Source organism: Crinia signifera, chromosome 5 (assembly GCF_055691185.1).
Source record: "Crinia signifera chromosome 5, ASM5569118v1, whole genome shotgun sequence".
In the NCBI taxonomy this organism is placed as follows: Eukaryota; Metazoa; Chordata; class Amphibia; order Anura; family Myobatrachidae; genus Crinia; species Crinia signifera.
The window spans coordinates 321,863,979-321,885,850 of record NC_139221.1 but is presented as its reverse complement, the minus strand read 5'-3'; the positions used below and the strand labels follow the sequence as shown (position 1 = coordinate 321,885,850).

At 47.7% G+C, this 21,872-nt stretch overlaps 1 protein-coding gene across 4 annotated transcripts in view; it reads left to right on the top strand.

The window, feature by feature from the left end:
* Nucleotides 1-21,872, top strand: part of FAM135B (family with sequence similarity 135 member B) — a 174,570-nt gene that overhangs the window by 107,190 nt on the left and 45,508 nt on the right. For all 4 annotated transcript variants that reach the window (XM_083144892.1, XM_083144894.1, XM_083144890.1 and 1 more), the window contains 4 exons: nucleotides 5,240-5,379; nucleotides 6,156-6,226; nucleotides 18,524-18,697; nucleotides 20,501-20,627. In XM_083144892.1, the coding sequence (XP_083001018.1) occupies nucleotides 5,240-5,379; nucleotides 6,156-6,226; nucleotides 18,524-18,697; nucleotides 20,501-20,627 (512 nt within the window). The remainder of the gene's footprint in view (nucleotides 1-5,239; nucleotides 5,380-6,155; nucleotides 6,227-18,523; nucleotides 18,698-20,500; nucleotides 20,628-21,872) is intronic.

Here is a 21,872-nt window from a genome sequence, read left to right as displayed (position 1 = left end):
GTACCCCCCACATGCTATCTCACTGATACATTCTGTACCCCCCACATGCTGTCTCTCTGATACATACTGTACCCCCCTCATGCCATCTCTCTGATATATACTGTACCCCCCACATGCTATCTCTCTGATACATACAGTACCCCCGCATGCTATCTCTCTGATACATACTGTACCCCCCACATGCTATCTCTCTGATACATACTGTACCCCCACATGCTATCTCTCTGATACATTCTGTACCCCCCACATGCTATCTCTCTGATACATACTGTACCCCCCACATGCTATCTCTCTGGTACATTCTGTACCCCCCACATGCTATCTCTCTGATACATACTGTACCCCCCACATGCTATCTCTCTGATACATACTGTACCCCCCCGCATGCTATCTCTCTGATACATACTGTACCCCCACATGCTATCTCTCTGATACATACTGTACCCCCTGCATGCAATCTCTCTGATACATACTGTACCCCCCACATGCTATCTCTCTGATACATACTGTACCCCCCACATGCTATCTCTCTGATACATACTGTACCCCCCGCATGCAATCTCTCTGAAACATACTGTACCCCCCACATGCTATCTCTCTGATACATACTGTACCCCCTGCATGCTATCTCTCTGATACATTTTTTGGGGGTAGAAATCGGTGAATATCACCAACTTCTGTTTATAGGAGGCGCAACTACACCCAGAACAATAAACACAATTTTTGTATAATCAAAATATAATATATTTAGGTACTCTTTACCTAGAAGGGCGCCAGCGATTGAAATCGCGGGCGTCGGGGGTAAAAATCGCGGTCATCGCGGGCATCGCGGGTAAATCGGGATGCCCGCGATGACCGCGATGACCGCGATGACCGCGATTTTCCCATAGGGAACAATGTTAAAAAGGCTGATTGACCGCGATTTTACTGTTAAATGCCTCAATGGACCCGATTTGGCCATAGGAATCAATGTTAAATGGGCCACAGAGCCCAAATAGGCACAATTAACCCTTCAATGTCCCCCTCAATTTTGAACACCACCCCACGATCCACGCCAACCCGAAGCGTGGCGAGCGCTGCGAGCCCGCGAGGGGCGGCGGTACGCGTCCTCTGACCTTTTCATGCCCTACTATCCACTAGGGCGTGGAGTGAGAATAGAATAGTGTGGCGAGCGCAGCGAGCCACCGAGCCCGAAGCGTGGCGAGCGCAGCGAGCCCCGCGAGGGGACGCGGATACCTTCACAGGTAGACGCGTCCCCTTGCGGGCTTCACAGGTGTCGGCGTCGCCACGGACACCTGTGAAGCCCGCGAGGGGACGCGTATAACTGTGAAGGTATCCGCGTCCCCTCGCGGGGCTCGCTGCGCTCGCCACGCTTCGGGCTCGGTGGCTCGCTGCGCTCGCCACACTATTATATTCTCACTCCACGCCCTAGTGGATAGTAGGGCATGAAAAGGTCGGAGGACGCGTACCGCCGCCCCTCGCGGGCTCGCTGCGCTCGCCACGCTTCGGGTTGGCGTGGATCGTGGGGTGGCGTAAAAAATTTGGGGGGACATTTAAGGGTTAATGGGCTCTGTGGCCCATTTAACATTGATTCCTATGGCCAAATCGGGTCCATTGAGCCATTTAACAGTAAAATCGGGTCCATCGCGCCTTTTAACATTGATTCCTATGGTAAATCGGGAGCATCGCGTCGCGGGCATCGCGGGTACATTTATGGCCGGACGCGACCGACACGATTTCCATGTTTAACATGGGTTTCAATGGGAAATCGCGGGCATCGCGTCGGTCGCGTCGCGGCCAGACATAAATGTACCCGCGATGCCCGCGACGGGCGCCCTTCTAGGTAAAGAGTACCCTATTTTATTATGTTAGAAGTGCACTTCGATAAATTGTTTTTTTATGATATATACGGAAAATAAATATATTATATTTTGATTATACAAAAATTGTGTTTATTGTTCTGGGTGTAGTTGCGCCTCCTATAAACAGAAGTTGGTTATATTCACCGATTTCTACCCCCAAAAAGTTTTCCACCAGAGGATCACAAAAACCTCTGAATATAGGGGGCAGCAACTTAAACCCAGATTAGAGAAAGGTCCTCCTGTCTAGAACGTATAAAAACATTAAAAATATCAGCGCTCCTGTGTGACATATTGTCACAAACCCCCCCCAGATCTGCTCTCTGATACATACTGTACCCCCCCACATGCTATCTCTCTGATACATACTGTACCCTCACATGCTAAACATCTGCACACAATAGGACTTTCCTGACATGCAGATAACAGTGCATCCAATGTATACTGTAGGCCTGTCTGCTGGGAAACCACCCCACCAAGGGGAACCTGTAACTATGACTACAAATGCCATAGATAATGGCCGTGCACAGGCGTGGTGACGATTGCAGAACTTTTGTGAAGGTGACCTTGTCCTTTGCAATTTCATTATTTTATTCTATTAGCCCAATGTAAATGGCTCACGGCTTAAGAGAACAGGAGCAGACGCTTCTCTTATACAGCGGCCCCCAATGCCCTTTCCCATTACCAGTAGTTAAGTAAAGGCCGCACTTTCCAGAACTGCAATACATCTATGGCGTTTCTGGAGAGGATCCAGGAGCTGAAGGACGATTATCTACGTGTGAGCATGAGATTCAATCAGCTTATGCTTCACTTGAGCAATCAGAGAAACAAATACAAAAATCCTTCTCTGCTTTTGCCGGCTCTGAAATTAAATGAACAGCAAATTGACTCTGTGTTGGGCAGTAGAAGATTCAATAACTCCACATTTATTTGGTACTTATTTAGCTAAATCTCTGCAGCGTGGAGCTGACTATCAACACTGTATGCTGTATCTCATCGCTCAGCAGTCTGCTCCGTCCTCATAGACATCGCTGTGGCTGACAAGATCGTGTTTTAAAATGATAGGTTTACTTCACACCAGTGGGATATAGCTGGCTGAAGAGGTCATCAAAAGATATGACATAACACTCAACGGTGCACTGTGCAAGCTCCGCCCAAACCCATGATGTCATACAAGGGTGTGGGGCAGACAAGAGTATAAAGATGGCTGTACATTACTGTGATGTACTGAAACAGTGTATGGTTATCCGATCCCCCGCGGTCCGATCGCATGAGACAGAATGCAGTCCTTTCACATGTCCGACTCAGGTCTGATGTGCACTGGACTGCGCATCGGACCCGATAAGACATCAAATGCATCTGATTTCTCAGGCCGATCTGTCGGGAACCATTGAAATCAGCACAAATCGTTGTAGAGTATGGCGGCCTTAAGGTTTTACCATCGATGGTCACATTGATATTATAATTGGAGATTAACCTTGGTTGGTATGCAACAATAGGTAGTGCAGCTGTTGATGGTTTCTCCATCCATTGGTCATGCCTGCTTTATTACTCAAGAGACTACAAGCCAATCAGAGATGTGGGTGGGGCTTTATGAATCAAAGGTTGCAGTGCTAGGATCTATGCCGCCACAGGAAACAAAAGACTTTGGGGCACCCTGTACCATTGATGGCAAATCCAATTATCAATGGTGGATAAAAATGCAATGGTTTTTAACCATCGATGATCTATGGACAACCCTTGTGTGGAGAGCTACAGTACCCAGACGTTTGGGTGCACACACCACAGTGGGCATGCCTAGAGTGTAAGTTTTACCCTGCACTTTCAGGCCAGCCTTCTACACAAAGTACTGCCATTCTGTACATTACACCAAGCTCTTCTAGAACACGTTTCTAATCCCTGGATGAAGCAATATCTGCATTTAAATCATTTTCTTGACCTTGAAAACTGTTAAAAGATTCCATGTCTTAAGTCAATTATTAAAGATTAGGCAAACTGAACTGCGAGACATTTTGTAGGATTTAAATTCTAAACGGCATTGAGTCGGAGATACCCTGGAGTCATGTGTATATGCTTTTAATTAAGTATCAGAGAGTTGGTTCATTAAACCTTAAAGTCAGTCTGTTTAATATCAGACAGGAGAGGTCTATCTGAATGACTGCGCTCAACTCTTATCTATCTACAGTATGCACAGGGCTGAGCTGACATCAGAAATTGTGGGGCCCATTGTGTTGGTTCCTGGTTGGCTGCTGGTTCATGATCTCCGTTTGGATGGTTAATCCCCCCAACTACTCCAGCCTGGTCTTTGGGTCTGGTATCCTGGATCTGCACTCCATTAAGCCTCTATGATGCTGTGGCTCAGGAGTGACATGTGTGTGTGTCATTGTGATGTCACCACAAAGCTGAGTTACTCCCTCACTTTCCTAGTGGAGCCTTGATCCATCAATATGCTACCGTAGATTCTATGGGGTATAAAATGTACCACTCTCCTTGGCATTCCCTGTACAGCAGGGTATGTTACAAACATTAGTGTGGCCGACCTTGGGGTAGCTGCAGTATACTTGGACTATGGCGGTTATTTTGGTTGATTCAAAAGGCTGCGAATTCACAGCCTTGCTAGTCAACCAAAACCCTCCTTGCAAACGGTGGTCTGGCCGCCACCCATTCGCAATGGCTATTGGCTCGCTGGGCCTGCGAATGAATGTTACACAGGGCCTGCGATATTCTAGTCAGACAAAATCCTTCTTAGATGGACAAAACCATGTGCACTGCAGGTGGGGCAGATGTTACTTGTGCAGAGAGAGTTAGATTTGGGTGGGGTTTTACTTCAAAGTGAGATCTATATTGCAGTGTAAAAATAAAGCAGCCAGTATTTACCCTGCACAGAAACAAAATAACTCACCCAAATCTAATTCTCTCTGCACATGTTACATCTGCACCCCTGCAGTGCGCATGGTTTTGTCCATCTAAGAAGGATTTTGTCAGAAAGAGTGAACTAGAATAAGGCCCACAGTAACATCCATTTGCAGCCTAGTGGGAACTTCCCATGTCATTCGATGGTCGGTGACCATCGAATGATGGGGAAGCCACACGCATATAAAAGTGACTCTCAAGTAACCTAAATATGTGTGGATGCTTAGGAGTGGATGCTCGGGAGCACCCTACGCATTCACATGCACTGAAACGCACATTCGGCAAACATTGAGCTTGCATGCAAATTCGCATGTGAGCGTACCGACCTGAATAAGGCCCACTATGCAGGTCTTGTTGGAAAGCACAAAAATATATTTATTTAGTAAAAGTCCAAGAGGGCAAAGAAATCCGTTATTGTTGTGTGAAGCTGAAAGACCACTTTCATGCTCTCTGTTTATTCCTTCCAGATGACGCCGAAGAATATTCTCCATGCTTGTACGATAATGTGGTGTACAGCCGGATATTCCAGATACTGTATAGGAACGAAGATATTGATATCAATGATGTCATGCTGTTCAAGGCGCACCTATTTCTGGACGGAGAAAGGGTTTGTACTTGCCGTTCCTTCTTTACAGGCTGAGGGCCAGATTCAGTTAGCCTCAGAGCGGTGTTGGGGGATATTCAATTGCAGCCTGAAGCCTTCAGCCATAAGCCGGGTGGGGGCACTGGACATGGATTCCTGTCCAGTGGCCTATCTATAATGGTGCAGTGTGTGCGGTGATCACAGCCCCTCAGGACCAGCCCACATGCTGTGCACCCATTTTCTCAGTACTCCCCTTTACAGAGTCCATGAGGCGTAATGAACATTTTCTTTGTGTTTTGTACATGTGCAGGAATCTGGAAAATTAGCACGGTGGCCATTTTGTTGCCAATGCCCCTTAAAAATACCAACTCTAAAAAAAAATGTCGGCCATTTTCCCTGGGTTCTGTGCATGAGCAGCAGACCAGCACAGTGCTAGAGTCTGCTTGCCCCCGTCACTCCTGATTGGATTACAAGCCCCTGCTTTGGGCGTAAAAGTTATGGGGCTACGGGTTTTACATTTTCTCAAGCAGTAGGTATCAACATGAGCCTACAGTAATTGAATCTGGCCCTATAAAATGTTATAAATGTGCACAACTACTGTGTCATCTGTTTGTCACACCAAAAATAATTTTTTGCTCATTTCCATTTTTCCTTATTATAAATGTAAAGATGCTAATTGGTTATACTTTGCATAGTAAACAACTGAGAATGTAATTTTTGCCGATGTGTTTTCATTCTGTGGTAAACAACAACAAATTAATGTGGATTTAATCTACGAGATCTTCTGTCGTTCCTTCTAGGTAGAAGACGCTCTGAGTGAGGTAGATTTCCAACTGAAGTTAGATCTGCACTTCACAGATATTGAGCAACAGTAAGTATTGGGACTGGTACTTATGGGGGTTATTCAGATCTGCTTCTTCCAGGACCTGCTCGGCCTGTATACCTTCCAAGTTTCGCATATTACGGGGCCTGTTGCCAATAGGGGTGGAGCTATTGGGTGGGCGTAGCCTTGGTCAGAGGGAGCATGGTTTAGCTTTGTGATCCGCATTGATATCACTTTGGGGGGTGGGCCAACTGATCCCCTAGCAGCTGGACAGTCCCAGCTGACTCCGTGTAATCCCCTCCCCCCTCATGCACATGCACACAGCATCTCTTCAGCAATCATCAGCAGTGATCTCTGGCTCCCACCAACTGCCCCCACCCGTGGGACACCATGACCCGCGGGAGGGATGGTCTCCAATTAATGGGAATGTTGCATTGAAATTCGGGTAGTTGGGAGGTGTCTGTGCAATAGAATCAGGCTGATCAGGACCAAAGCTGACATCACAGACGCTCTCTGAGGCTGGACGATTGTTTTATTATTCTGTTCTGAAAGTTAGGGGACTTAAGACCCCCATCCACGTGTGACATTTGGACACTTTTCATCTGATTATGACCTTTTGGAACAAGGGATCAGACGAAACGTGGCCATTTTGCTTTTCAATTTCCTCTGACTCCAATCCCAGATGCATTCCCATCCCGATTCCCGAGTCGCAGATCGTCATGGCTGCCATGAATGTTTATTGGAACCCGCAGCCATGACTGGGATCGCATGCGGTACATTTTATGCAAAAGAGCTGCATAGATGTATCCTATGGGGTGCAGCCGCCCGGGAGCTGCTGGGTGAGTTGGCGGAGAATCAGAACGAAACCTTGCACTAGTTCATGGGGACCTTTAGATGTCTCCTAATACTTCAGTTGTCCACATCATTGTCTGGAACCATCCTCCTACTGTATGTGCTAGCTTTATAACTGAGCACAGGGCAGTGCTACTGGACTTATATATGGCTGCACAGGGCAGCGCTTCTAGACTGATAAACAGTAGCACAGGGCAGCGCTACTGGACTGATATATGGTTGCACAGGGCAGCGCTAATGGACTTAGATATGGCTGCACAGGGCAGCGCTACTAGACTGATATACAGTAGCACAGGGCAGCGCTTCTAGACTGATAAACAGTAGCACAGGGCAGCGCTACTGGACTGATATATGGTTGCACAGGGCAGCGCTACTGGACTGATATATGGTTTCACAGGGCAGCGCTACTGGACTGATATATCGTAGCACAGGGCAGCGCTTCTAGACTGATAAACAGTAGCACAGGGCAGCGCTACTGGACTGATATATAGTAGCACAGGGCAGCGCTAATGGACTTATATATGGCTGCACAGGGCAGCGCTACTAGACTGATATACAGTAGCACAGGGCAGCGCTACTAGACTGATATATAGTAGCACAGGGCAGCGCTTCTAGACTGATAAACAGTAGCACAGGGCAGCGCTACTGGACTGATATATAGTAGCACAGGGCAGCGCTACTGGACTGATATATAGTAGCACAGGGCAGCGCTACTGGACTGATATATAGTGATGTGGTGCGCCTTCTTACCTTGCGTCTTCTGGGCACTTAGGTTCGTCGAGTCTCTCGTTCTCCGGGCGGGCAAGAGGTGGCTCTTCAATGAAAGGGACACTTGTTGCTGGGTTAACTCAGGTTTATTGCAGGAATGAGGGCCAACATTACCCACTGACCCGTCCTGCTTCTTCCTCCTCACACGCGCCGACGCTGCTGCTCACGCTTCCTCCTCTCTCCCAGCAGTCAGTTCTTCTCCCGCGCTCCAGCCTCTCCGCCTACTTCTCTCTCCGCCCCTCACACGATGGGCGCCAAACTCTGCGGCCAGGGTTAACCCCTAATGTCCCGGGCGTTAACCCCTGCGCTGCAGGGAAGTCTTGGGGGCACCACATTCACCCCTGCTTTTTCGGATGCGTGTCCCCGCGCATCATAATACAACAATTATCTGTCCTTGTTCTTAAATAACATTCACAACGGTAACAATAACAGTGTTTTTCGGACTACAGTATATACACACAGTAGGTTGCAGAAAAAGATCTAATCCTGGTATCGCCGGGGAAGTGTACCCCGAGTGCTCCTTTCAGAGCGTCTTAGCTCAGGCTCGGGGACCACTTCCACAGCTGCACAGGGTACAGGTACTTCAACTGGCTGTCTATAGCGGGCTGACGGTGGCGCAACTGGCCAGCCGACCGTCATTAGCAGCTCAAGCGGGTCAGTGGGCAACGGAGGCATGAAGGTTTCTTCGCCGTCGGGCTCTTCGTCCCAGTCATCCGTTGCGGTAATTTCTGACCCCGGTTCCGGTCTTGGTCGGAGCTTGATCTGGTTTCTATGGACCCAGTGTGGATGGGTGCCATCCAGTCGCGAAATCTGGTACACGGCTATCGTCGACCGGGGTTCGGTTATGACCACATAGGGGTCCGACTCCCACTTGGGATCCAGCTTACTTCTTTGGGTCTGTTTCTATTCCCTGGGTTCGCCCCGAGGTCCGGCCCTCGACCTCGGGGTGTTGGAGTTTAAATGTTCATCCCGTCCGCAATACCTTTCTGTATGCCCGGCCTCTTGGCATCGGCGGCATATCGGGCGCCCTTGGCTGTCGAACTGATCGGAGGGTCGCCGTCCGTACTCTCGGGGTGGTTCCCACCTATTCCGAGACGGTCTTTGCCTTTCTGTTCTCCATCTTGGCTCCGACTGGTTCGGTGCCGGCGAGTTCGCCATTCGGCGCATTTCCCTCTGCATCTCTGCCATTCCTACGGCTAACCCCTCCATCTGTTTCTGGAGTGTCTGCATCGCGTCCTTATCGGGCTGTTGGCCACCCTGTACCGCCAAGTCGTGTGGTTGTTTCGCCTTTTCTGTACCGCTGGCGGCGGCTCCTGTTGATTTCGCCCCTTCCCTGAAGCCAATCAGTTCCGGGTATTCCTCCTCCCTTGGGGTTGCCGACAATGGCGAGGGCAGCCGTCTTAAAGTCGCGGAAGGTCTTGCCCGGCATTTGTGACTTCAGCAATCGCAGTTGAACTCTAACGTTTTCTTGGGATGCTGCTTCGACGAATTGGATCGTTAGGGCGTCGTCCGCATTCCGCACTTCCTGCGGGTCCACTGCCATGATGGCCTTTAGTGTTTCCTGCAGACTCAGGGCATAGTCCCGTAGAGACTCATTTGGCCGCTGCTTGCGAGCATACAACTTCATCTTGAGCTCAGGGATGGTTGTGGTTTCAAATGTGGTGAAGATTTTCTTCAGCATGTCCGGGGCACTTTTTCTTTCTGCCAACGGCCATGAAGCCACTTCTCTGCGTGCCGACCCCGTTAGTTGTCCCATGAGGATTTCCACTTTCTGCTGCTCACTAGGCCGGTACATCCGATATGTATATTCGAGGTTGTGCTTGAAGTCTGCGAACGAGGTTTTTGGCAGCTGATTATCATCTCCGCTGTAGGTCGGGAGCCACGGGGCCCCGAAATAGTATGGCAGGGTTATGGCCGCAGGCGGTGTTGTGTCTTGGGCCTCCTGTTGCTCTTGGTTTTGCGGGTTTGCCTGTTGCACCACGTCTCCGCCCTGTGGTTGCTCCATCTTTCACCGAGTTGCCGCTCTCTTGATGTACCCGGATCCTGTTCTGTGTCGCCAAAAGAGATGTGGTGCGCCTTCTTACCTTGCGTCTTCTGGGCACTTAGGTTCGTCGAGTCTCTCGTTCTCCGGGCGGGCAAGAGGTGGCTCTTCAATGAAAGGGACACTTGTTGCTGGGTTAACTCAGGTTTATTGCAGGAATGAGGGCCAACATTACCCACTGACCCGTCCTGCTTCTTCCTCCTCACACGCGCCGACGCTGCTGCTCACGCTTCCTCCTCTCTCCCAGCAGTCCCTTCTTCTCCCGCGCTCCAGCCTCTCCGCCTTCTTCTCTCTCCGCCCCTCACACGCTGGGCGCCAAACTCTGCGGCCAGGGTTAACCCCTAATGTCCCGGGCGTTAACCCCTGCGCTGCAGGGAAGTCTTGGGGGCACCACAGTAGCACAGGGCAGCGCTACTGGACTGATATATAGTAGCACAGGGCAGCGCTAATGGACTTATATATGGCTGCACAGGGCAGCGCTACTAGACTGATATACAGTAGCACAGGGCAGCGCTACTAGACTGATATATAGTAGCACAGGGCAGCGCTTCTAGACTGATAAACAGTAGCACAGGGCAGCGCTACTGGACTGATATATAGTAGCACAGGGCAGCGCTAATGGACTTATATATGGCTGCACAGGGCAGCGCTACTAGACTGATATACAGTAGCACAGGGCAACGCTACTAGACTGATATATAGTAGCACAGGGCAGCGCTTCTAGACTGATAAACAGTAGCACAGGGCAGCGCTACTGGACTGATATATAGTAGCACAGGGCAGCGCTAATGGACTTATATATGGCTGCACAGGGCAGCGCTACTAGACTGATATACAGTAGCACAGGGCAGCGCTACTAGACTGATATATAGTAGCACAGGGCAGCGCTTCTAGACTGATAAACAGTAGCACAGGGCAGCGCTACTGGACTGATATATAGTAGCACAGGGCAGCGCTAATGGACTTATATATGGCTGCACAGGGCCAGGGTGACGTCCGGCAACTCCTCCCGCTGACAGGTACAGCACAGTATCTTGCCCGGGTGCCCGCGCTGAGGGTGATGAATCACCAACACATACAGTCGAACAAAAACACGTCACTCCGGGACTGGTGAAGTAACACAAAGTTTACTGCGTACTGTCTACGCCGTTTTGGGCTGAGCCCGTCTTCAGGACATGCACAGGGCAGCGCTACTAGATTTATATATGGCTGCACAGGGCAGCGCTAGTGGACTTATATATGGTTGCACAGGGCAGCGCTACTGGTCTAATATACAGTAGCACAGGGCAGTGCTAATGGACTGCTATATAGTAGCTCAGGGCAGCGCTAATGGACTGATATATAGTAGCACAGGGCAGCGCTACTGGACTTATATATGGATGCAAAGGGCAGTGCTACTGGACTTATATATGGCTGCACAGGGCAGTGCTACTGGACTTATATATGGCTGCACAGGGCAGCGCTACTGGACTTATATATGGCTGCACCGGGCAGCGCTACTGGACTTATATATGGCTGCACAGGGCAGCGCTACTGGACTTATATATGGCTGCACAGGGCAGCGCTACTGGACTTATATATGGCTGCACCGGGCAGCGCTACTGGACTTATATATGGCTGCACCAGGCAGCGCTACTGGACTTATATATTGCTGCACCGGGCAGCGCTACTGGACTTGTATATGGCTGCACAGGGCAGCGCTACTGGACTTATATATGGCTGCACCGGGCAGCGCTACTGGACTTATATATGGCTGCACAGGGCAGTGCTACTGGACTTATATATGGCTGCACAGGGCAGTGCTACTGGACTTATATATGGCTGCACAGGGCAGCGCTACTAGACTTATATATGGCCTCACAGGGCAGCGCTACTGGACTGATATACAGTAGCATGGAACAGCACTAATGGCTACACAGTTTTTCATGTTTTTTTTGTGGCTCTATCGACATACTGTAGGTCAACATGGACAACAAATATTATAATCTTACTCTATACCCACTTGGATGGTAAAGTATGATCTAAAGCAAATGTCGACCATGTGACTCCTGATCGCGTTAATGAAGACCTACAGTAACACTGGCGTCTATCTTCTGTAACTGCCGATCTAGACGCTGTAGACTATCTTTAGGCGTCTAGACCAGATGCGAAGCGCAATCGACCATAACATGATGGATCTAGACACGGACGCCATCACTCCGCTGACCATACATCCAACATCATGTTCTCAAATAGACACCAAACTAACAAACGGACATTAACCCTTTGAGTGCCACTGTTGCTGTGAATGATCCAGCGCCGCTCACAGAGACTGTTCTTCAGGGTGCGATATTCACCTAATCTTCAGTTCATTGACTCGGCTGCATTGTAATCATTTCTGCTGAAAGATCAGTTGCTGTGAGCGGCGCTGGTATCTTTAGCCGGTATTTTGAGGATCTTCCACAGCAACGTTGGCACCCGAGGGGTTACATTGAAAATATGGGAGCAAATAATAATGCTGATCGTGTTTTTTTTTTATTGTTATCATACTTCCTAAATGTTGCACCCGCGACCCCCCTGCCAGCACCCGTGACCCCACCTCGGCAGGGGGATCCGCGGGTCAAATTACGCAAATCGCAACATTTTAGCCCCGCCCACCGTGTCCAATGCATTAAAAATGGCATTGCGCATCGGGGGCATGGCTAAAAATGGCGCGATCACTCTGTACACGCCCCCAAACAAATAGCCACTAGTGTGGCTCCTCCCCTTCACCACACCTTTTCACTCCCTGCAGCCCCCCCCTGAGCTGGCTGCCCTCTCCCAGAAAGGGCAGCCAGAAAGTAGGTAAGTGCGTTCTGGGCTGTTTCCTCATTACAGTAATTATATACAGAACTTTTTTGCCATTCTGAATAACTAATAAGTGACGGGGCTGGTTGATGCCTAATTTACCCCCCAAACCCCTCCATTATGCCTTTGTCCAAGGGCTCCAGTTCCCCAAGCTTGGAGCCATGCATCGCTTTGTGAAGAGTAGGGGCCAGCTGTTATTGCAAGGCTTGGTATGGGGGGTCCCAGTGGGTAAATTCCCACCCGACTGCTATTTCAACTTCTATATTGTAAAATGAAAAGCAACTTTAAATAGATTTTGGATTAATTTAGCTTCCCATGAATGTTACATTGGCCATCGTTATCATTGCCATAGATGGTTGCCATCAATGGCAACAGTGCAACTGGCCATCGAGAGTGGCATACTGCGGAATGGATGATCATCCATTTCTTTGACTGATTGGCCTGTGTGCCAATCAAAACATGGGGCGGGGCTTTATACTCTGTATACCGGACCCTTTGGGGGGGGGGGGGACTTTTTGTTTATGCATGCCATCAATAAAGGGAAACCATCTTATTCTACAGTACAGTTCGTTGACCATAAACCATCACTGATTTTGAATCATCGATGGTCGGTGGCCATCCCTAGAAGTCAGCCGTCACAGCTCATGATGACTTTTCAGAGCTGGCGGCTATGACGTCTATCAATGGGGGGAGCAGTTCCAAGGATTGGATTTCTAACCGTGATCCAATCTGTGATGTCTGTTGGGGCCCCCTTTAAGATCAGAGGACCCCCCTTCCTTAATCTGGGGCTGTGGGGTCTTACATTGCACACAGCTTCAAATTGATGTGGCGTCAAGCTGCCAAGTGGCGCTGTATTACCTTCTCCTGGATTATTTAATGCTGCCCAGCAGTTTTATTATACTCGGGTATATACTGTAGGCAGTCATACAATCCTGGATTTAGCACATTGTAAAAAAGTAAAAAATAGAGTTGAGAGGTTTATAAATAATAATGCAGTATTCCCTACAGAATGTGTGCAGCCCACCTTAAAAAACAGAATAAGTGTGTGCGTCAGGGGGTAGGGGAGGGAATGATTACCATTTTAAGAAAGAATGGACATCGAAATGTAATAGGGTGCGATTTTTGGACGAGTTCCAAACTCGCCAGAAATCGCACCTTTAAAAATCGCGTTTTTTGCCGCGAATTCGCATATGTAATGAGATGCGAATTAGCGGCAAAAAATGCGATTTGCCGCGATTTCGGGCGCTTTTCAGTCATGAAAATGTGCGCATTTTCAGTCATGAAAATGTGCGCATTTTCATATATGCGATTTTGGGTAAAAAAATAAAATAAAAAAAAAAACGGCGTGGGGTCCCCCCTCCAGAGCATAACCAGCCCCGGGCTGAAAGAGCCGGTCCTGGTTTCATAAAATCACAGGAACAAACAAGTTGGGGTTCCGTGCATTTTATAAAACCAGCACCAGGCTCAAGGGCCGGTCCTGGTTCCCAAAATACGGGGGACAAAATGACTAGGGGTCCCCCGTATTTCAAGAACCAGCACCGGGCCCAACCAGCCAGCAGGGTAATGCCACAGCCGGGGGGAGACTTTTTATACAAGTCCCCCCGGCCAAAGCATTCAGCCCTCTGACCGGTCAGCATGGGCAGGGGTCCTGGGGGAGTGGGGACCCCCCCAAAGAAGGGGTCCCCCCCCTCCAGAACTTACCAGCCCATGCTGAAGCCCGGGGCTGTCCTCGATGCCCCTGGGCTGTGGGCATCGAGCTGATTAATTGTGTAAAAAAATAGAGAAATTCCTATTGTGTATTGCTGTGGAACTATGAGTCCCAGCAAGCCTGCACCACATGCAGGGACTTGGAGAACCACAAGTCCCAGCATGTGGGGCAATAAAGGGCCCGCTGGGACTAGTAGTCCCACAGTAGTACAAATAGTTAAAAAAGTACACAAACACACTGACAGTACAACTTTAATACACACCAAGCCCATTCATCCATACTCACCTATGTTGCCACGAAGCTTCGGTCCCCTTGTCCAGTAGAATCCAGAGGGGAGGCTGTGGAGAGAAATCATACTCACCACAGACGTCTTCAGCGCTTCTCCGGGTGCCCAGCAGCATTCTTCCCACGATCACCGTCCTCCGGTCTTCTGTTTACATCTGAGGCTCCGCCCCCCGACCGGGACTTAGGCCCGCCCATCAGCCAATCATGACCCGGCATGCCGGTTTTCAAGGACCATGATTGGCTGATGGGCGGGCCTAAGTCCCGGTCGGGGGGCGGAGCCTCAGATGTAAACAGAAGACCGGAGGACGGTGATCGTGGGAAGAATGCTGCTGGGCACCCGGAGAAGCGCTGAAGACGTCTGTGGTGAGTATGATTTCTCTCCACAGCCTCCCCTCTGGATTCTACTGGACAAGGGGACCGAAGCTTCGTGGCAACATAGGTGAGTATGGATGAATGGGCTTGGTGTGTATTAAAGTTGTACTGTCAGTGTGTTTGTGTACTTTTTTAACTATTTGTACTACTGTGGGACTACTAGTCCCAGCGGGCCCTTTATTGCCCCACATGCTGGGACTTGTGGTTCTCCAAGTCCCTGCATGTGGTGCAGGCTTGCTGGGACTCATAGTTCCACAGCAATACACAATAGGAATTTCTCTATTTTTTTACACAATTAATCAGCTCGATGCCCACAGCCCAGGGGCATCGAGGACAGCCCCGGGCTTCAGCATGGGCTGGTAAGTTCTGGAGGGGGGGGACCCCTTCTTTGGGGGGGTCCCCACTCCCCCAGGACCCCTGCCCATGCTGACCGGTCAGAGGGCTGAATGCTTTGGCCGGGGGGACTTGTATAAAAAGTCTCCCCCCGGCTGTGGCATTACCCTGCTGGCTGGTTGGGCCCGGTGCTGGTTCTTGAAATACGGGGGACCCCTAGTCATTTTGTCCCCCGTATTTTGGGAACCAGGACCGGCCCTTGAGCCTGGTGCTGGTTTTATAAAATGCACGGAACCCCAACTTGTTTGTTCCTGTGATTTTATGAAACCAGGACCGGCTCTTTCAGCCCGGGGCTGGTTATGCTCTGGAGGGGGGACCCCACGCCGTTTTTTTTTTTTACTTTAACTTTTAGCCTTTTTTTGGACAGAACCATGCACAGATCTCAATGATCTGTGCATGGTTCTGTAAAAATCGCCAGCAAGAAGCTGGTCTATTTTTTTTGCGTTTTTTGGTAAGGTCCCATATGCGACTTTAGAACTCGCATCCTATTACATATGCGAGTTCTATAGTTTCCTATGGGAAAACATCTGGATGCGATTTTCAGTGTGACTGAAAATCGCATCTTTAAAATGTGCGATTTCGCGGTAAAAAGTGCGCTTTTTACCGCGATTTTTAACCTATTAAATGTGCGATTTTTGGAAAATGTGCGATTTCTGCCGTTTTTGACCAAAAATCGCACATTTCTAAAAAATCGCACCCTATTACATTTCGCCCCAGGAGTGAGTTCGGATGACTCACAGACAATGTCAAAAGGTTGAAACCAGAAAATCGAATTAAAAAGGTCAAAAATGACAAAAAGTTCGTGAAAAGGTCAACAGTCAAGAGATCAACAGTCAAGGTTTGTTTTTTTGTCATTTATCATGCTTTACCATTCACGTGGACTCTGAAAGGGAATGGTAAGGTGTGCAATAGAACTCCCGTCTTAGTAATTTTACCCATAGAAGGAATAATTACTAACAGTTCATTCTGATTTCCAGGTGATTCTCAATCTATTGGAAGTAGTAGAGAATGTCTTGTTATATCTGCGCACTGAGATTGAAGTCTATTTCTGTCCATTTTAAAAGCTGGGTATTGATTAAAGGCTTAAAATGGCAGAAAATACTGAAATACGACTGAGACAGGTCATTGACTGATTTGTGCTTTAACATCAAGTTCTAAAGAGTGTGTAAGAAAACCCCCCAAAATCACTACAATGAAGAGACACATCTGAGACAGATCTATGTCATTTCTAAATCATGTGGAATTGCCTAAAACCACAAAATGATGCCTATAGAGGGGTGTCTGGCTGTGCACATCCTGGTACTGTATATACAGGCACAGCAATTTCAGGAATAAGCATTAAAAAAATTAAGGTGTGTTCTGTGGAGGGTGATTTGTGTTCTATGGTGGGTGATTTGTGTGGAATGGAGGGTGATTTGTGTTCTATGGAGGGTGATTTGTGTTCTATGGTGGGTGATTTGTGTTCTATGGTGGGTGATTTGTGTGGTATGGAGGGTGATTTGTGTTCTGTTGAGGGTGATTTGTGTTCTATGGTGGGTGATTTGTGTTCTATGGTGGGTGATTTGTGTTCTGTGGAGGGTGATTTGTGTTCTATGGTGGGTGATTTGTGTGGTATGGAGGGTGATTTGTGTCGTATGGAGGGTGATTTGTGTTCTATGGAGGGTGATTTGTGTGGTATGGAGGGTGATTTGTGTTCTATGGAGGGTGATTTGTGTTCTATGGAGGGTGATTTGTGTTCTATGGAGGGTGATTTGTATGGTATGGTGGGTGATTGTGTTCTATGGAGGGTGATTTGTGTGGTATGGAGGGTTATTTGTGTGGTATGGAGGGTGATTTGTGTGGTATGGAGGGTGATTTGTATGGTATGGAGGGTGATTTGTGTGGTATGGAGGGTGATTTGTGTTCTATGTAGGGTGTTTTGTGTTCTGTGATGGGTGATTTGCGGATCTATTGAGGGTAATTTGCGGTTCTATTGAGAGTAATTTGCGTTTCTATTGAGGGTAATTTGCATTTCTACTGAGGGTAATTTGTGGTTCTATTGAGGGTAATTTGCGGTACTATTGAGGGTAATTTGTGGTTCTAGTGAAGGTGATTTGCGATTCTATTGAGTGTGAAATTATTGACCCATTAAATTCATAGCACAATTAGAAAACAACTGTTGGTAAATGCTCTATTAACAATGGAAACACTTGTTGTGCGATTTTGGTCAATTTTAAACTAGACCCAAAATGGACTCTTAGTAATAATAGCCCTGATGTCATTACCTAGTACATTATATAAAATGATAGGAAGAATTGTTCTGGGCAACTTCTCCATCTGTCTACATTAGAAGGCTTGGTACTTGTTTCCTATCTGGGCGCCCACTAAGTTAATTGCGCACCATGCTATTCTCCGTAGAGAAATCTGATCGCATCGCATCGTATACATACACGATATTGAACGATGCGATGCGATGCGATCCGATTTCCCATAGGAAACAATGTTAAATGGATCAATTTACCCAAATCAGCATAGGGAAGAATGGTAAATGGGCCAGAAACCCCAAAAAAACCCACAGAGCAGTGGAATGTCCCCCCAAAAGTAGTTGACGCCACCCCGCCATCAACGTGAACCCGAAGCGTGGCGAGCGCAGCGAGCCCGCGAGGGGCGGCGGTACGCGTCCTCCGACCTTTTCATGCCCTACTATCCACTAGGGCGTGGAGTGAGAATAGAATAGTGTGGGTGAATAGAATAGAATAGAATGTTCAGGGGTGTTTTTGGCCCATTTACTATTGTTCCTATGATAATTTGGCTAAATTGAGCCATTTCACATTGTTTCCTATGGGAAATCGAATCGGATCGCATCGCATCGCATCGCATCGTTCAATATCGTGTATGTGTACGATGCGATGCGATCCGATTTCATTACGGTGCCGTACGTAGAAAACCTGGGCGCCCAGATAGGAAACAAGTACCGAAGGCTTTGTACATCTCCCACAAGTGTTTATTTTTAGATCCAGGTAATGTGTATGTTGGGACCTGCCGATGGAATGCGAGGCTCCCTGTAACCTGGAAATATCGACACTACCGATGCACTAACATGTGTAAACATTTCTTTCAGGCTCAAAGACATCTCCGCCGTCCCCTTGATAAGCAGCCGCACTTTAGGTCTTCACTTCCACCCGAGAAGAGGTTTGCACCATCATGTTCCCGTCATGTTCGACTATTTCCACTTGTCGGTGATCTCTGTTACTGTGCATGCTTCACTGATAGCCTTACATCAGCCTCTTACAAGGTAAAGTGTGCAGACACAACATCTGCCTGTCTCTCTGTTGTTGGCATGGGACTGTAACACAAGGGGGAAAGCTATCAGTTGTTCTACAAAGCCATTGTGCAAGTCACTGCTCTTTGTCTGACCTGCTTCTGCATCAACGACCTTACTGTATATCCCTCACTGCATCAAAGGAAGAAATTGGAGTATGTTGCACTTACAGTTTATATCCCAGCATCAGATAATCTCCTGTAATTGCAGCCTCTTTTTTTTTTTACTAAATAAATGGAGCAATTTCTAAAGTGCAAAAGAGAATAGATATACAGTACATGCCAAGGATGGTTAGACAAGCCTAGGCACTTGCCTTGGGCACCAATGATTGATGGGAATTTACAGTAAAGCAATGGATGAGTTATAGGTTTATATCCCACCCTTCAGGCTGCAGTGACAATGGCTTTTCATGTCACAGCTATGCCTTTTATTCCTGCCCGTGACGCCAAAAATGCTTCTACAAATGCATGCTTGCCGATCATTTTGTGATTAACTCTCAATCATGTTGTTTATCTCAAAGATCTAAATTGCAGGAAATTCACATGTTGTTAAAGAGTAAAAAAAAAACCTAACTTTAGAAGGACTCCCTTCTTCTCTTTAACTGTTTACATATTTGTATGAATACACTGATTGGTTGAATGTAATTTATTTCCTAAGTCAGTATTGTTAGGAAGGAGATAAAAGTGCACCTGGAAAGTATGAAATATGTCTGCGGAAAGCACAGGCTAAGTCCTGATCATCATTTACAAGTATACGTTACAATTAAGGAGGTGTATATGTTAACTGATAAAGTACCAGCCAACCAGCACCTAACTACCATTTTTCAAACAGTCTGCCATGTGGCAGTTAGGAGTGGCTGCTACTTTATCATGCTCCAAGGCTTAATACATAAGCCCCTCTTTCTTTTGTTAGAGAAAAAATTGTTAATCATGGACCAACCCATAGATCATACCACGCTCTGCCACATACCTTAAATGATCTTTAAATCATATATTTAATAAATGCTCTGTCTGCCATTTATATTTGTGGCCTCCAAAGTAATTGAGATTTTCTATGCATACCCACCAATCAGAAGATGCAAACTCCCACAGACATCGTTAGTTGCAGGCATCATTAGTTGCATACATGGGCGTTTCACCACACGCGTTTCGCTTACAACACAAACACACACACACACAAAAGTGTGTGTGTGTGTGTGTGTAATGTCTGAAAATGCCATTTGCACTGTGGGGACTCTATTTTGCATGTTGGTAAATTAACTTTAAGTTTGTTACAAAAAAATATGTTGTAAAACAGAGCATTTGGTAAGAGCTAAGCGTCCTCCGTTCTAACAATAGTCCCATAGTTCCATAAAGTCTATTGCTGTTGGGAGATTACCCATCTGCTATGGGATATGGTTGCTAGGTCGACACTATGAGTGTCGACATACATTTGGATGATCACTAAAGGTCCACAGGGGGAAAAACTCATGTCGACATTTTGACTGCCGACCTTCCCATTGTCAATTTAATGCTTGTGTCGACCGTCCGGCTCTGTCGACCTTAGCTATGTCAGCCTACAGTATGTCTTTGTTGACTTAAGCCCTGTAAATCTTTAGTTGTAGACCTAATCTGTGTCGACCATCACAGTGTCGATCCTATGACCCATACCCTCTGATGTATTCTTCTGTGGTCAGATGCTAGTATTAGGTATGTGAAGTATAATAATGTCTTCAGAAATACATTGCCTGCTATAAGCTACTTACCCTCCCACAAACTATCCCCCCTTGTTATCCAGCTTCTCTTATCCAGCCAGAGGCTCCTGGTTAGGAAAAAGTAACGCAGAGCTGCCGACAGAGCCGTCGGTTACATCACTTGAGAATCTGGTGTTTGGGGCAGCTTACTGTAAGCCAACGTCCCCGGAGGTAAGAGGGGGGAGGGGGGGGGAATACTTACATTCGATAAGAGAAGAATTGAGATCTCTATGATCACAACTGTATCAGTATGAGACCGCATTATATCCAACTGAAAAGCCTTAAAGTAAAGATGCCAAATACGATATACTATAGTGGTCTAAGACTAAAGAGGTGCAGAACTAATCAGATACTGTCTATATTCTAATTGGTCCCATTGCAGAGCAAGGTCACTGAGCCAGTCTCTGATTGGCAGGCCATTGCTATCAGTGAGATTTGCACCATGTTAGCATAGGGTGTGGCCCAGCAATCCTAATATTGCACTGTCCTGTTGGTTTATAATGGGGACATAAGGGTGCAGCCAGGGCAGCCGAGAGGGGAGGGGAGCAGGTACTATTTACCCGGCCCAGCTGGCTGGAGGGGCCCGGCAGGGGCCCTGGTCCGACCCCCCCCCCTCCATCTCTCTCTCTCGAGCAGCAGCAGCAGCACACACGTACAGCATGTGCTGTGTTGACAGCAGGCTCAGCATGAGTGTCTCACTGACAGCGTGAAAGCTCATGCTGAGCCTGCTATCAGCACAGCACATGCTGTACGTGTGTGCTGCTGCTGCTGAGGGGGGCAACAATAACACCCCCCCACCGTCCATCCGTCCATGCCTCCCGCAATTAGGCCACACCCCCCAAATTTTACCGGGGCCCGGCATACCTCTCGGCTGCCCTGGGTGCAGCCTCAGACTTTAGCAGCAAGGCTACATTTTTTTGTTGAATTTTTTTTGGAAAACTTACTTCTTTGTTTAATGAAACATGTACACCACCGCCATCTAGTGGTACCACAATATATTGATACTTTCAACTGGATAGAAAGTCATAAACACTAAATGAAGGTCCCGATAGGATTGCACGAAATCGCCCCTTGATCCAATCGGGACCTTCCCAGGGGCAGGATCACGACCTTTTGCATTCAACATATCACATGTGATCTCAGCTAAGCCAGATTGCTATTGCAGCAGCGGCAATTCGCAGGCTCCGGTGCAATGTGCACGCGGGACTGTGCATCACATTATTATTATTTTTATGCAATTGATCTATTGATATATTGCTTATATCGGCACTGGAGCCTATTGTCCAGTGTGTATGGGTTATGTGTTCAATTTGCACCCCGTACCTACAGTATTGACCTATTTTTAGCTTTATGTGCTGTACAGTCTTCAATTGGATGGAGAGGTTAAATATATAAATTTTTACGACGCTCATAAGA